The 13,708-nt window shown below is 42.3% G+C and overlaps 2 protein-coding genes across 3 annotated transcripts in view; one reads left to right on the top strand and one right to left on the bottom strand.

Annotated features, from left to right (window-relative positions):
* Positions 1 to 13,708, top strand: part of ANAPC7 (anaphase promoting complex subunit 7) — a 58,713-nt gene that overhangs the window by 38,156 nt on the left and 6,849 nt on the right. The window contains 2 exon segments of the mRNA XM_036874497.1: positions 4,686 to 4,751; positions 5,381 to 5,451. The gene's annotated coding sequence lies outside the window, so the exon portion shown is untranslated.
* The window catches only part of ATP2A2 (ATPase sarcoplasmic/endoplasmic reticulum Ca2+ transporting 2), a 63,322-nt gene continuing 55,662 nt past the window's right edge, over positions 6,049 to 13,708 (bottom strand). The window contains exons 17-21 of one of the 2 annotated variants that reach the window (XM_036874495.1): positions 12,160 to 12,245; positions 11,758 to 11,891; positions 11,021 to 11,138; positions 10,816 to 10,936; positions 6,049 to 6,856 (exon numbers count right to left, since the gene is read on the bottom strand). In XM_036874495.1, the coding sequence (XP_036730390.1) occupies positions 6,843 to 6,856; positions 10,816 to 10,936; positions 11,021 to 11,138; positions 11,758 to 11,891; positions 12,160 to 12,245 (473 nt within the window). In that variant the 3' untranslated portion in view covers positions 6,049 to 6,842. Of the gene's footprint in view, positions 6,857 to 9,826; positions 10,937 to 11,020; positions 11,139 to 11,757; positions 11,892 to 12,159; positions 12,246 to 13,708 lie in introns of those variants that run through there. The other variant, XM_036874494.1, reaches the window with a different exon arrangement.

Here is a 13,708-nt window from a genome sequence, read left to right as displayed (position 1 = left end):
GGGCTGCTCTTCATTGCGGTGCACGGGCTTTTCACTGCGGTGGCTTCTCTTGCTGCGGAGCACAGGCTCTAGGTGCGCGGGCTTCAGTAGTTGTGGCTCGCGGGCTCTAGAGCACAGGCTCAGTAGTTGTGGCGCACGGGCTTAGTTGCTCTGCGGCATGTGGGAATCTTCCCGAATCAGGGCTCGAACCTGGGTCCCCTGCATTGGCAGGTGGATTCTTAACCACTGCGCCACCAGGGAAGTCCCACTTATTGCCATTTTGTTAAGTGTTTGGGGGGTTGTTTTTGTAGTTATTTTTTCTCCCTTTCTTCTTTTGTTCTCTTCCCTTGTGGGGAATATGCTACTAAACAAGCAGTGGATCACTGAAGAAATCACAGAAGAAATTTAAAAAATACTTGAAGACAAATAAAAGCAAAAACAGAATGATTCAAAGTCTGTGGGATGCAGAAGAAGCAGTTCGAAGAGGGAGATTTATAGTGATCCAAGCCTAGCTCAGGAAACAAGAAAAATCTCAAACAACTTAACTTTACATCTAAAAGAACTAGAAAAAGAAGAACAAACAAAACCCAAAGTTAGTAGAAAGAAAGAAATCATAAAGATTAGAGCAGAAATAAAGACTAAGAAAACAATAGGAAGGATCAAAAAAACTAAGAGCTGATTCTTTGAAAAAATAAACAAAATTGATAAACCTTTAGCCAGACTCATCAAGAAAAAGAGAGAGGGCCCAAATCAATAAAATCAGAAATGAAGGGCTTCCCTGGTGGTGCAAGGGTTAAGAATCCGCCTACTAATGCAGGGGACTCAGGTTCGAGCCCTGGTCTGGGAAGATCCCACATGCCATGGAGCAACTAAGCCTGTGCACCACAACTGCTGAGCCTGTGATCTAGATCCCACAAGCCACAATTACTGAGCCCTCGTGCCACAACTACTGAAGCCCATGTGCCTAGAGCCCGTGCTCCGCAACAAGAGAAGCCACCACAATGAGAAGCACGTGCACTGCAACAAAGAGTAGCCCCTGCTCACCACAACTAGAGAAAGCCTGCCTGCGGCAACGAAGACCCAATGCAGCCAAAAATAAATTAAAAAAAAAAAAAAAGAAATGAAAAAGGAGAAGTCACAACCAACACCCCAGAAATACAAAGGATCATAAGAGACTACTACAAATAACTACATGCCAATAAAATGGACAACCTAGAAGAAATGAACAAATTCCTAGAAATGTACGCTCTCCCAAGACTGAACCAGGAGGAAATAGAAAATACATAAACAGACCAGTTACCATTAATGAAGTTCAATCAGCAATAAAACAACTTCCCCAAAACAAAAGTGTAGGACCAGATGGCTTCACAGATGAATTCTGTACATTTAGAGAAGAATTAACACCTATCTTTCTCAACTATTTCAAGAAATTGCAGAGGAAGGAATGTTTCCAAACTCATTCTACAATGCCAGAATCACTCTGATACCAAAACCAGACAGAGATGTCACAGAAAAAGAAAATTAGAGGCTAGTATCACTGCTGAACATAGATGCAAAATCCTCAAGAAAATATTAGCAAACCAAATTCAACAATACATAAAAAGGATCATACACCATGATCAAGTGGGATTTATCTCAGGGATGCAAGGATAGTTCAATATCTGCAAATAAGTGTTACATACCACATTAACAAACTGAAGAATAAAAGCCAGATGATCATATAAATAGATGGACAAAAAGCTTTTGACAAGATTCAACATCCATTTATGATAAAAACTCTCAACAAAGTACATACAGAGGAACATACTTCAACATAGTACAGGCCATATGCTCGCCGCAACCAGAGAAAGCCCGCGCACAGCAACAAAGACCCAACACAGCCAAAAATAAAAATAAAAAATAAATTTATTGTTTACAGGTGACATGATACTATACATAGAAAATCCACAAGATGCCACCAAAAAATTATTAGAGCTCATCAATGAATTTGGTAATGTTGCAGGATACAAAATTAATATACAGAAACCTGTTGAATTTCTATACACTAACAAGTATCAGAAAAAGAAATTAAGAAAAAATCCCATTTGTAATCACATCAAAAAGAGTAAAATACCTAGGAATAAATCTAAGGAGGTAAAAAGCCTGTACTCTGAAAACTATAAGACACTCATGAAAGAAGCTGAAGAAGACAGAAACGGAAGAAAGATATACTAATGGATTGGAAGAATATTGTTAAAATGACCATACTATCCCAGGCAATCTACAGATTCAGTGCAATCCCTATCAAAATACCAGTGGCATTTTTCACACATCTAGAGCAAATAACTCTAAAATTTGTATGGAAACAAAAAAGACCCTAAATAGCCAAAACAATCTTGAGAAAGAAGAACGAAGCTGAAGATATGTTCCCTGATTTCAAACTATACTACAAAGCTACAATCATCAAAATAGCATGGTACTAGCACAAAAAAACACATATAGATCAATGGAAAAGAATAGAGAGCCCAAATGAGCCCACGACTATATGTGCAATTAATTATGACAAAGGAGGCAAGAATACACAATGGGGAAAAGACAGTCTCTTCAGTAAATAGTTTTGGGAAAACTGGACAGCTACATGCAAAAGAATCAAACTGGACTACTCTCACACCATGCACAAAAATAAAGTCAAAATGGATTAAAGACTTAAATTTCAGACCTGAAACCATAAAACTCCTAGAAGAGAACATAGGCAGTATGCTCTTTGACATTGGTCTTTAGTAATGCTTTTTTTTAAAGCTATGTCTCCTCAGGCAAGGGAAACAAAAGCAAAAACAAACAAATGTGACTACATCAAACTAAAAAGCTTTTGCACAGCAAAGGAAACTATCAACAAAATGAAAAGGCCACCTACTAAATGGGAGGAGATATTTGCAAATGATACATATGACAAGGGGTTAATATCCAAAATATACAACTCAGCATCAAAAAACCTGATTAAAAAATGGGCATATGATCTGAATACAGTTTTCCAAAGACATACAGATGGCCAACAGGTACATAAAAAGATGCTCAACATCACAGTCGGGGAAATGCAAACCAGAACCACAGTTAGCTGTATTACCTCACACCTGTCAGAATGACTTATCAAAATGACAACAAATCACAAGTGTTGGGGAGGGTGTGGAGAAAAGGGAGCCCTCGTACACTGCTGGTGGGAAAGTAAATTGGCATGGCCACTAAACAGTATGGAGGTTCCTCAAAAAAAATAGAGCTACCATGTGATGTAGTAATTCCATTCCTGCGTATTTTAGAAAAGATACATGCACCCCTATGTTCACTGCAGCATTATTTACAATAGCCAAGACATGGAAGCAACCCAAGTGCCCATCAGTAGATGAATGGATAAAGATGTGGAACATAGCAATGGAACATTACTCAGCCATGAAAAATGAAATTTTGCCCTTTATGACAACATGGATGGACCTGCACTTGAATATTTCACTGGGCAGAAAATGTGTATTGGACGTCATTCCTTGCTGGCTCATAGATCTAACCTTGGGTTTTCTGAAGGCTGCATAATACTCCATGGTAAGAATGTTCTTAGTTTATTTAACAGCTAGCTTGTTTATTGATGGACATACAGGTTATTTCCAATCTTTTGCTAACAATAGTGCAGCAGGATTATGTTTGGCTTTGTAAACATGTGGGGGGATTTCACCAAAGTGAAGTGCCTGATTGAAGGGTATGGATGTTTAAAAATGTCATAGATACTGTCAGATTCCCCTCTAGAGATTGGGCCAATTTATATTTTCACCATCAGCATGAGCTGTTTCCTAATGCCAGCTGCAAAGGAGAGATCATTAAACTTTTATCTTTGCTAGTATGTTTAGAGAATTTGCTCTTTGTTATATGCATAGCACATCTATTTTACTAACTCCAGAGAGGTGTAGGCTATTCCAAAAATTTTACATTTTTATGTAGTCAAGTTTATCACTCTCCTGGGATTTTGTGTCATGCTTACAAAGTCTTCTCAGCTTCCATGTTTTCTCCTGGTACTTTTATGACTTAAAAAAAAAAAATCTCAGATTTGCGAAAGGCATAATGAACCCCTACATACATGGCACCCAAGCATTACTTACAGAAGTGAAACTCTGCTCTCCCTCCCTCTTGGAACTAACCACTATCCACCTACTCACTTCCTATCCCTGTGGCTGGTGTCTGTGAACTTGTTACTTATCTGTTTGCTCCTAATCTACAGAGGAGAGGAGCTTGCACTGTGAACCCACCACATGGCTATTTAGTTTAGCTGACTTTCTGTGAGCTGGACTTTCTCATCAAGGAAGCTAGTGCACATGCCTTAGCACAGACAGGCACTGGCCCTAGGGCCAGGTTAAAGAGTATAATATGGTTAGGGAGTTCCCTGGTTGTCCAGTGGTTAAGACTCTGCACTTCCACTGCAGGGGGCACACCACAGGTTGGACCACTGGTCAGGGAACTAGATCCTGCATGCTGTGCAGTGCAGCCAAGAAAAGACAAAACAAAAAAAACCCCACTATGATATGGTCTTATTTTGCGTATTTTAAACTTGATATACACTGCACTTGGTGGCACTGTGCAGGGAGGTTTATTTGCTGATGCCTGGTTTGTTTATTCATTTTCACTGATGCAGTGATTTCAACATGCCTTAAATATACTTACACATTTTCCTGTTGTTGGTCATTTAGGTTGGTGCTTTTCTTTTGCAAACATCCTGGTATGGCCCTTCCAGCACTTGTGAGGAACTCCCTAAGGTAAGGACCTGCCAGGTTGTATGTTAAGAGCATCTGTAAATGTACCAGATGATGATACCCAATTGCTCTACAATGTAAGGATGGCCCATTGTCCACATCCTTGGTATTAGAAGACCCATTTTTTTGTCAATTGATGGGCATGAAATGGTATCTCATTGTGAATTTAATTTGCTAGTGAGATTGAACATCTTATATTTACAAGTTTTGTTTATATCATTTAGCCATTTTTCTTTTGGGGGACTTCATTTTTCAAATCTTCTGATCCATTTGCAGTCGATTGGGTGTGAGGGATACAGCCATATTTTTTTTCAGACTAACCAGTGACATAATGGATAACCCAACTTTTACCTACTAAGCTAAAATGCCACCTTTCTCAGATAATACATTTAATGACTGTAGGTTTTATACCTGAGGTTTGTACCCTTCCTTGCTACTCTTGCATTTTCTTCATTTTTATTAGAATCAGTCCGATTAAAACACTTGTTGATATTTTCATATATTATTAATAATGTATGACGTGTGTGTCATTCATACTAAGATGTTAATTCCCCCAAATTATTAAACTTTCCTAAAAATAAGGTGTTCTCATTGATCCAGTATGACCATTGCTCCTTTCTGTTCACTCCTAGGCATTTTCCCTTCTCTTGTCTGACTACAGTGACTCTCCAGAACAGTGCTAAGTTGTGGGCAATAGTGGACGGTGAGTGTAATTCTGGAATTCAATACTTCTGGGCTTATTTTTCATTATGTCAAAAAATGGGAATTATGGGTACTCAAAAAGTTTTTTTTTTTCCTTTACAGAATGGATGTTAAAATTTATCAAATATTTTTGCCATGTATATAGAGTTCAGTTCCTTTTTTTGGGGGGGGGGCCTCCTTTCTCTTTTTTTAAAATTGGAGTATAGTTGGTTTACTCAGCTCTTTTCTGTATCTCTTAACAGTGGGAATGTAAAATTTTACATTTTGCATCTGAGTAGTATTACAAGTATCTCTCCATCACTATAGTCTCCAAGCTGCTGACAACTTTTAAATCATGTTAATTATCTCTGAAAACCCCACTCATGACACACTCTTTTTCTCATACTTGAGGGGAGACAGGAACCAGGGCAGGAATATTTTATAGATCTCATCTCACACAACCAGACCTTCTACCACTCTGCTCTCCTATGCAGAAAGTCAACAGGAACTTTCTGTCCCTTTTATCTACCTAAGGGCACAACTGCTCAGGGTGCAGGTCTGGAGGCCCTCAGTGCACATCACCCACCCCTCCTGCAGGAGAACAGTCAACACCACACTGTGAACTTATCGTAGAATAGATTTATTTACCTGAAACCATGTCTGCGCAATGCCTGTTACCAGCACAGAAACAAACTGCTTTCTATTTACAGTCTAAGTCAAACATGCGTTGTGATAAATTGACGTTTAGCATTTTATTGATATAAATGCATCACAATATTCGTATTGCACCAACATCTGTCTACTGCGTCTGATTTCATTAAATAAGTTACATTTAATACAGTGCAAAATAGCTGCACACTCAAAAAATAACTGAAGTTATGAACTGGAAGCCTACATTTTTAACCATTCAACACCTGTAGTGTTTTCAATAAATTTATAAATAAGCAAACTGTACAGGGCCAATTAAAAAGTAGCATGTTTCAATGACACCATAGAGAAATCTGGCTACTTACAACTGAAGGCATGCATTACAACTGAATATTGTACATTTATTTAAGCTATGACATCTTGCACAGAGAAATATGGAGACTTGGCTGATGGCTTCTAAGTTCTTGGATAAGGTTTCAGAACCTCATTCTTCTTGCAGCAAAGAAACCAAATTTCTCTGGAGAGGCTTTCTGATTCATTAAGCTAAACTGTACATTTGTAATTATTATTTTGATTTAAAAGCTAAAAACCCCACTGGTAATACACGTTTCCTCCACATAACACACAATGAGTTGGGGAGTTTTTTCTAATTTTCTTTTAACCCCCAACATCAATCATGCAGAGGGCTGGTAGATGTGTTTCTAAAAAACGCACATGCACGCAACTGAACACCCTTAAATTTCTGCAAAATGGTTTAGGAAGCGGTTACTCCAGTATTGCTGAAAAGGAAAGAGAGAGGAAATCAGCTTTATGAAATATGGGGAGGAAATGTTAGAATAACTAATTTAAGATTAACAGTGACAGATGAAAAGGAATATTCGGCTTGATCTTTTAAGATTTTAAGACTAGCATTTCTGATCAACTGTCCCTGAGGGGTTGCCCACACAGGGTAGCATCCAGAAGCACTGGCTCAGCAACACAGGCCCCTCATGTCACCTGGCTACAGAGAATCCCACCAGGCAGACACTTAATCGCTTCAGGTATAACAAAAGTTAAGAAGTCCTCGGTTAGCAGTGCAGAGGGTAAGGAAGGCGAAGCAGAGTGAGCAGCGTGGTAATCAGCGCCAAACCCCTCTCCTTCCTTCCCCGGGGGCCAGCCTCTGGGCTGCACCCAGTCCTAGAAGGGGAACTGCTTATCACTGTTCCCTTTCAAGAAAAAAGGCTGCAAATTACCCTCATATGCAGGGTGGTGGTTTTGACACAATTTGGTGCATCCGCACTGCAGACACAACAGGCTTGGCAGACACTGAGCTAACGCTTGTGGTCTTGGATATTCCTGAGGTCTGCCCACCACACAGACATTCAGGGGCCCGAGGCCCCAGTTTGAAGGTAATGTGGCAGCCACTGCTTGTGAGGGAAGGTGGCAGTTGCCCTGCTTGTCTCTGAGCTCCTGCAGCTCTCCCTACCCGACGTGTCACCTGCACTGTGCAGATGCAGAATGAGCTGCTGGCACAGTACCCCACTTAGGAAACGTGTAAGACTGCCATCTCCTGGGCAAAGGGTAAAGCTCTACTAAAGAGGTCAGTCTGGGCATGGGGTGGCAAAAAACCAGAACACTGATGGGATGGGCCTTCAGCTCACTTGCCCATCGAGGAAGAACCTGGAGCAAGTTTCAGGCAAGAGCTGCCTGAGAGCATGTAACATGATGGGTCTGAGGATGGTGCCGTCCTATCCAGCTACTGATGGCGGCAGAAGCAGAGAGGCCAACAGTGCCTTCCTGCAGGTACTTGGTGAGGATGGGGCTGGGTACCTGCTGCTCCCTATAGGACAGAGGCCAGGGATGTGCCCACAGCAGCACTAACTACTGAGGAGGTGCCAATGCAGACGTTTTTTTGGCGGCGAAGCCTGAAACAGCAGACAAAAGGACTCTGCACCACTGGGTCTTTCCCACTCCCAGCTGTCTGAGTTGAGGGAAATGGGTGCCTAAACCACCTCTGTGGGCTGAAAAGGCCTGAAGCTGAGAAAGCACAGGGTAACAGCCTTCCATACCATTCAACTTACTTTGTAAGGGCCAATAATGATCAAGGAACTGAGTCAGGAAAAGTTGACCACTGAATGGCACCCCACCCAACAAGCTCAGACATGCTGGTTTGGTTTGCAGCTGAGACACATTCCTTGCATTTGATCTGCTCAACCTGTTTCTACACCCCATAACGCTAAAATTGGCAAAATGTACCCGCTACATTCTCTGCCAAGCAAACCAGCTTACCCCTCCTCTGAGAGGCCTCCATGAGCCAGGCCAGGACTCTAAATTAAGAATCCGCCTCCACGTGCCCTTTCTACCCCCTTACACGGAGACCTGTTAACTTCGCAGCACCTTGTCCTGCTTGATACCTGTTAACCTTTCCCCAGACTCTCAGCATTTACATCATGTCTTCTGGCTGGCCCTGTATCCAGGGCCCAAGTACCTTCAAGTACTCACAAGAACTCTTGGGGCTTCACGTGGAGGGAGCTACCACCCTGAATACCGAGCTGTTGCCTAGGCCCTCCTTCACCCTGGCTAATGATGGGGCAGGTTGTTTGCTAGCTGAGCAGAACTATGGCCAATATCTTTTCTCTCCCGGGTACGTTAAAGCACAGTTAAATCTCAGCCGCAAAGAGTATGACCCAGAAGGTGGAAAAAGGTGGCCTATTTAAAATGAACCAGGGAATTCCCTGGCAGCCCAGTGGCTAGGACTCAGTGCGCTCACTGCCGGGGCCCGAGTTCAGTCCCTGGTCAGGGAACTAAGATCCCACAAGCTGCGCAGCGCAGCCATAAAAAGAAAAAAGTCATGCAAAAAATGATGCATGAGTTTATTGGTTCAGTTACTTGCTTTCACTCGCTTTTTGCTTTTTAATGAACCAGGTAGCAAGATTCTGGGATGAGCCCTTGCAGCTAACAAAGATCAAAGGAACCATGACAAGTTTTTTGTGAATCCTCATCTTGGCATTTGTGAAGGCACCTGTCAGTCTGACCAAAGCAGAACTACCTTCTCTTCCCCCAGGCCCTCCCCCACTAACATGTGGCTGTGCTGTTGCCCTAGGCAGTGGGTGGCGTCGAGAACAGCTACCCCAGCCCACAGGTGCATAGGTGCCACATAAAATCGTATGCCCGCTGCTCTCAGGGTGCCTGACATAAGGGGCTTACTCATTAGTGTCATATAGCCAGCTCATTTAGTGGCAGTCACCTTTAGGCTAAAGCATCCAAATTTCAGGGAATACTCACGTTAGTTGATGGATGTTGGAAGGCATTGGAGGAAAACACCACAGTTAGGACTGTTAATGACTTACACACTGTTGGTTAAGACTGATCTCGAACATGCGCAAACATTTATCATAGTAACGATGGTGGTGGTTAGTGCCACATTCAAATAAAAATAGTTCTATACAATATGTTCATTTGGTCATGTGCTATTTACAGATTTTACAAAACACATACACACACCTACACACACACACACACTTGCCCTTATGTCCTCTACACCAGGCTAAAACAGGCCAGCAGAAACTTGCATAAAAATGTATCACAGATAACAATTAGTGCCTATACACTAAAAATAAAATTCCTACAACTACCTATGCAGCAGAACAGGATCCTTCTTCCCCTCAAGCACAGTAAAACTAAAAGTAAAACTAAGAACTTAAGAGGAAGTTGGACATGTTAGTTCAAACTAAGCCACTTAAGAGTTAAAAACAAGACGGTTATTTTTCTCTGTCCATTTAAAATGTTTTATTTTTCTTTTTAAACTAGATTGTGAAGTGCCACTGAAATAGGCAATGTTGGCAAAACAATGTCTGTTACAATAAAATACATTAGACATTTAAATAAATAACCTTAAAAACTATGTGAGGGGACATGAACCCAGTCGATTGAATCTGGAACAATGTTTTCTGCACAAGCGAGAACAAGCATACCTCTTGTTAAGACTGATGTAAACAGAACCATCAAAACCCTACAGGAGAAGCAGCCGAGCGGGGTCGGGGTGGAGGTGGGGTGGAGGTGAACAAGGGCCAAGGGGTGAAGGGGTGGGGGGCAAACCAAAAAAAAATACTGACTGAGGTAGCAGTACTCTGCTCAGTGCAGAAAAATTGGCTTATGAATAAAAATTAGACTGTGATCTCAGATTAAATCCAGATGATCATGCAAAAGACAATACATGCTATTTAGTTTTAGAAAAAAACCACACACATTCATTTCCTAAAATCTGCTGCCAATTAATTTGCTGACAATGTCTGCTGGCTCAACTATTTTTTTTTATACAAGGATGAGTATTAAACAGAACACTGTACATGCTTTTTCATCTACAAAAAAATATTTGCATAAAATAGTGTTAGTTCTCTGTACATGTCAATGGACACTTTAATTATGTGTATAAAAAAGGAAAATCTTGCCCCACTGGAGTCAGAAAAAGCAAAACAAAATCTAGAGTATGAAACCTCCTTCACCAGCCAGTATGTTCATGTGAAAATTCAGCAGAAATAGACAGTTGCTTTAAACAATAAAAAAATTAATTGATTAAGTTAAACATCATCTTTATGCAAAACTGTCAGTCAAGACCAGAACATATCACTAAAGTTAGTGTCTGTGCTATAGACCCAGATCACCAGAGGCATTATGAGCAGCACAAAGGGCCAGGAGATCCCATCGGTGCATGCTGAGAACGAGCAGGATTTGGTGGCAGGCTGCACACACTCTTTACCAGGTTCTAGGTAGTTGCGGGCCACAAACTTGAGGGTCTCATCCATTAGAATCACAGGCAAGGAGATTTTCAGCACCATCAGCCACTGGGTCAAATTCAGTGGTGTGATCTGGAAGATAATCTGAAACACAAAGAAACCTCATCAAGCTCCCCAACTTGCTGGACAGGCAGCCAGGCCCCAGCCCAGGTTCCCCCCACCGCTTACTGGCAAGGGTTCCACGTAGAGGATTAAGAAATGGAGTGACATGGACAGGCAGATGGAGCCCACGAGCCAAATGTTCTCCCAAGGGGGCATCCTCAGCAGGGACTGGTTTTCAGACAAGCTGCAGAACAAGGAGAGGTAGGTGGGTGAAATGTGCCTGCTGAAAGGGCAAAGGCATATGCCATCACCGACAGAGACTGTTCAGAACCACACTTCAATAAAGCGACGGCTAACTTGGCATTGCCTATTGCCTACTGACCTAATTCTATTAAGTTTCTACAGTGGCAAAGTTAAGGAAGAATGCTGATGTAGGACAGACTTCCAATTTAAATCTAGGCTTCAGCATAGCAATCCCATTTCAGTGTGTTCAAAGCTGCTCTCAATTGCCCTTGACACTTAGGCTATTTTGAAATTTCCATTTTTGTCACTGGCTTAATTAGATGATACTGTTTGTCTCAATGCTAAAGGGCAAGAGCTCCTTCCCTGTGGGCACTGGCACACAGGGGTGCAGAAGTCCCTATTTTTGGTCACTGCTGTCTCTTGAAGAACATGTGGCTAAGCACTCCCACTACTTCCTGGAGGTGATGATGACTTAAGCTCTTAAAACCAGTGCTGCTTGTTCTTCCTTTTGGGGAAGGCGGAGCTTTCCTGTGATTCTCAATCAACCATGACACACACACAATCCCCCAGCGCCCTGGCTATCAGGCTCTTGCCCCAGCATGCTGAGAAGACTCACTGACCTGTTGAGGGCGTTGCACATCTCTATGGTTACTAGAACAGAGAGCGCCATTGTCATTGGGTATGGGGATTCAAAGACTGTACAATCCACTCCTTCAAATTCCGGGTTGTCCTCTTTACACTGTAGGAAATGGCTCTGCAACAAAAGCCCAATCAAGTTCCTGATCAGCCAAGGACATTTCCAAAGTCCACACCAAGCCCAGAACACAGACCCACACAAAATCTCACCGCATTTCCCAGAGAAGCCCTGGTCCTTCAGAATAACCTTAGATGCAACTGCTTATTGTTAAAGTATTAAGATTATTTGACTGACATCCAAACCATAGAAAGCTCAAGGACAACTTTGTTTGTGAAGACTTACAACACTTTGCATCTAAGGTACAGAAAGAAAGGTGGCTACGTACCAGCTGGTAGAAGGACACTCTCGGACCACCCTCGGCAGCAATGAACCACCACGCAGCAGCACCCACGGTAGCAGCGCCAACATAACCTGGGAACAAACATCATGACACTAACACACATGGGGTTTACGGCCTGCAGCGTTACTGCAGGTGCTGCCTCGTGGGCCAACCCCTAGGACAGAGATCAAAGACATGGTATGTCAATGAGCCTGTGCTGCCACTAGCACCTGCTCACTCGCATCAGATGAAGCAGCTAGGCTGACGGTTTCCGCAATGAGAAGGGTGTCTGTGGTACAGAAGAACCAGGCAACTTTTCCTCCAGAATTTGTGAGGAAAAGCACCTACTAGAATTGGTAGGACCTTTACACTAGCCATGCCCTCTCTAACCAGCAGCCAGTATGTTAAGGCTGCAGGCATGTGTTCTCCATGTAAGGAAGGCCATGCTGTGCTGGAGCACCAGATGACACCCGTCATGACTTTCTGGCAAACTCGTGCTACCAGTTATACACTAATTTATTTGCTCCATCAAAGGCCTGGCAGACCTTTATATGGAAAGGCCATTAGAGCAGTTAGTGCAGAACGCTGAGCACATGGCAGTGCTTGAAGCCAATTCTGGGACCATCCCCTCCCCCACCCCAACAATTTTGAATTCAGCAAGTTTATTATAAAGAAGCAACAAAGGGTAGTGGAGAACACAGGCACTTGAGAATAAGAGACTGTCCCAAGCAGTAGTATCCAGTAGTATCCACTGAAAGGTCCAAGTGCACCCCCTCTAACCCAGCAATTCCAACAGAGCAGTAGGCAGGTGGTGCCCAGCGATGAGGCAGCTATACTAGTACTGATATAAAACTACCCAAAAAACAGAAATACAAAAAGACAAGGTTCAGCATACAGGTGTGTACAGCATGCCATCGCTTGCGAAAATAAACACCTAAGATGGATCTATTTGCTACAGTATCCCAAGAAGGCATGCTGGAGGGGAACCAACTGGTTGAGAGCCTTCCTGCTTTATGCCACTGTGTGCTTTTTGAGTGTTAAATCATGTGAACATATTAAAACAAAACAGTTTCCTATGGGACCCTAAGGAAGTCATTTAACCTCTCTCTGGGCCTCACTTTCCTAACCTATGAAATGAGGAAGAGAGAAGCAGCATCCTGGGTCAGGACGAGGTCTACAAAGACAACACATGTGGAAGAACCAACCACTGCTGATGAATGCACAGATCGCTTCTCTCACTTAGGGAAAGGGGGACTTCGTTTTACATCTTGGTCATTTAAGGCCTCAGTCGTCCCTGTATTTCCTTTGCCCATAGATTAAATCTGAGAACCTCATTCACAAAGGCCCAAGGAAGAACGAGGATGCTCAAGTAAGGGACTAACTTTACTGTAAACTGGGCATACACATACACAGCTCATTAAACTGCAAGAGGGCAGTCTCCATATTTTGCTACCCTAATATGGGGATAGAAAAAAATGTGCTTTTAAGGGATGCATTTACAAAATTTGGACTCAAACATTCGTTTAAAAATCAATAATATAAAAAACTGTACTCA

This window comes from Balaenoptera musculus, chromosome 14, assembly GCF_009873245.2.
Source record: "Balaenoptera musculus isolate JJ_BM4_2016_0621 chromosome 14, mBalMus1.pri.v3, whole genome shotgun sequence".
NCBI classification, from domain to species: domain Eukaryota; kingdom Metazoa; phylum Chordata; class Mammalia; order Artiodactyla; family Balaenopteridae; genus Balaenoptera; species Balaenoptera musculus.
The sequence above is the reverse complement of the archived record's forward strand: the minus strand, read 5'-3'. Positions and strand labels throughout refer to the sequence as shown.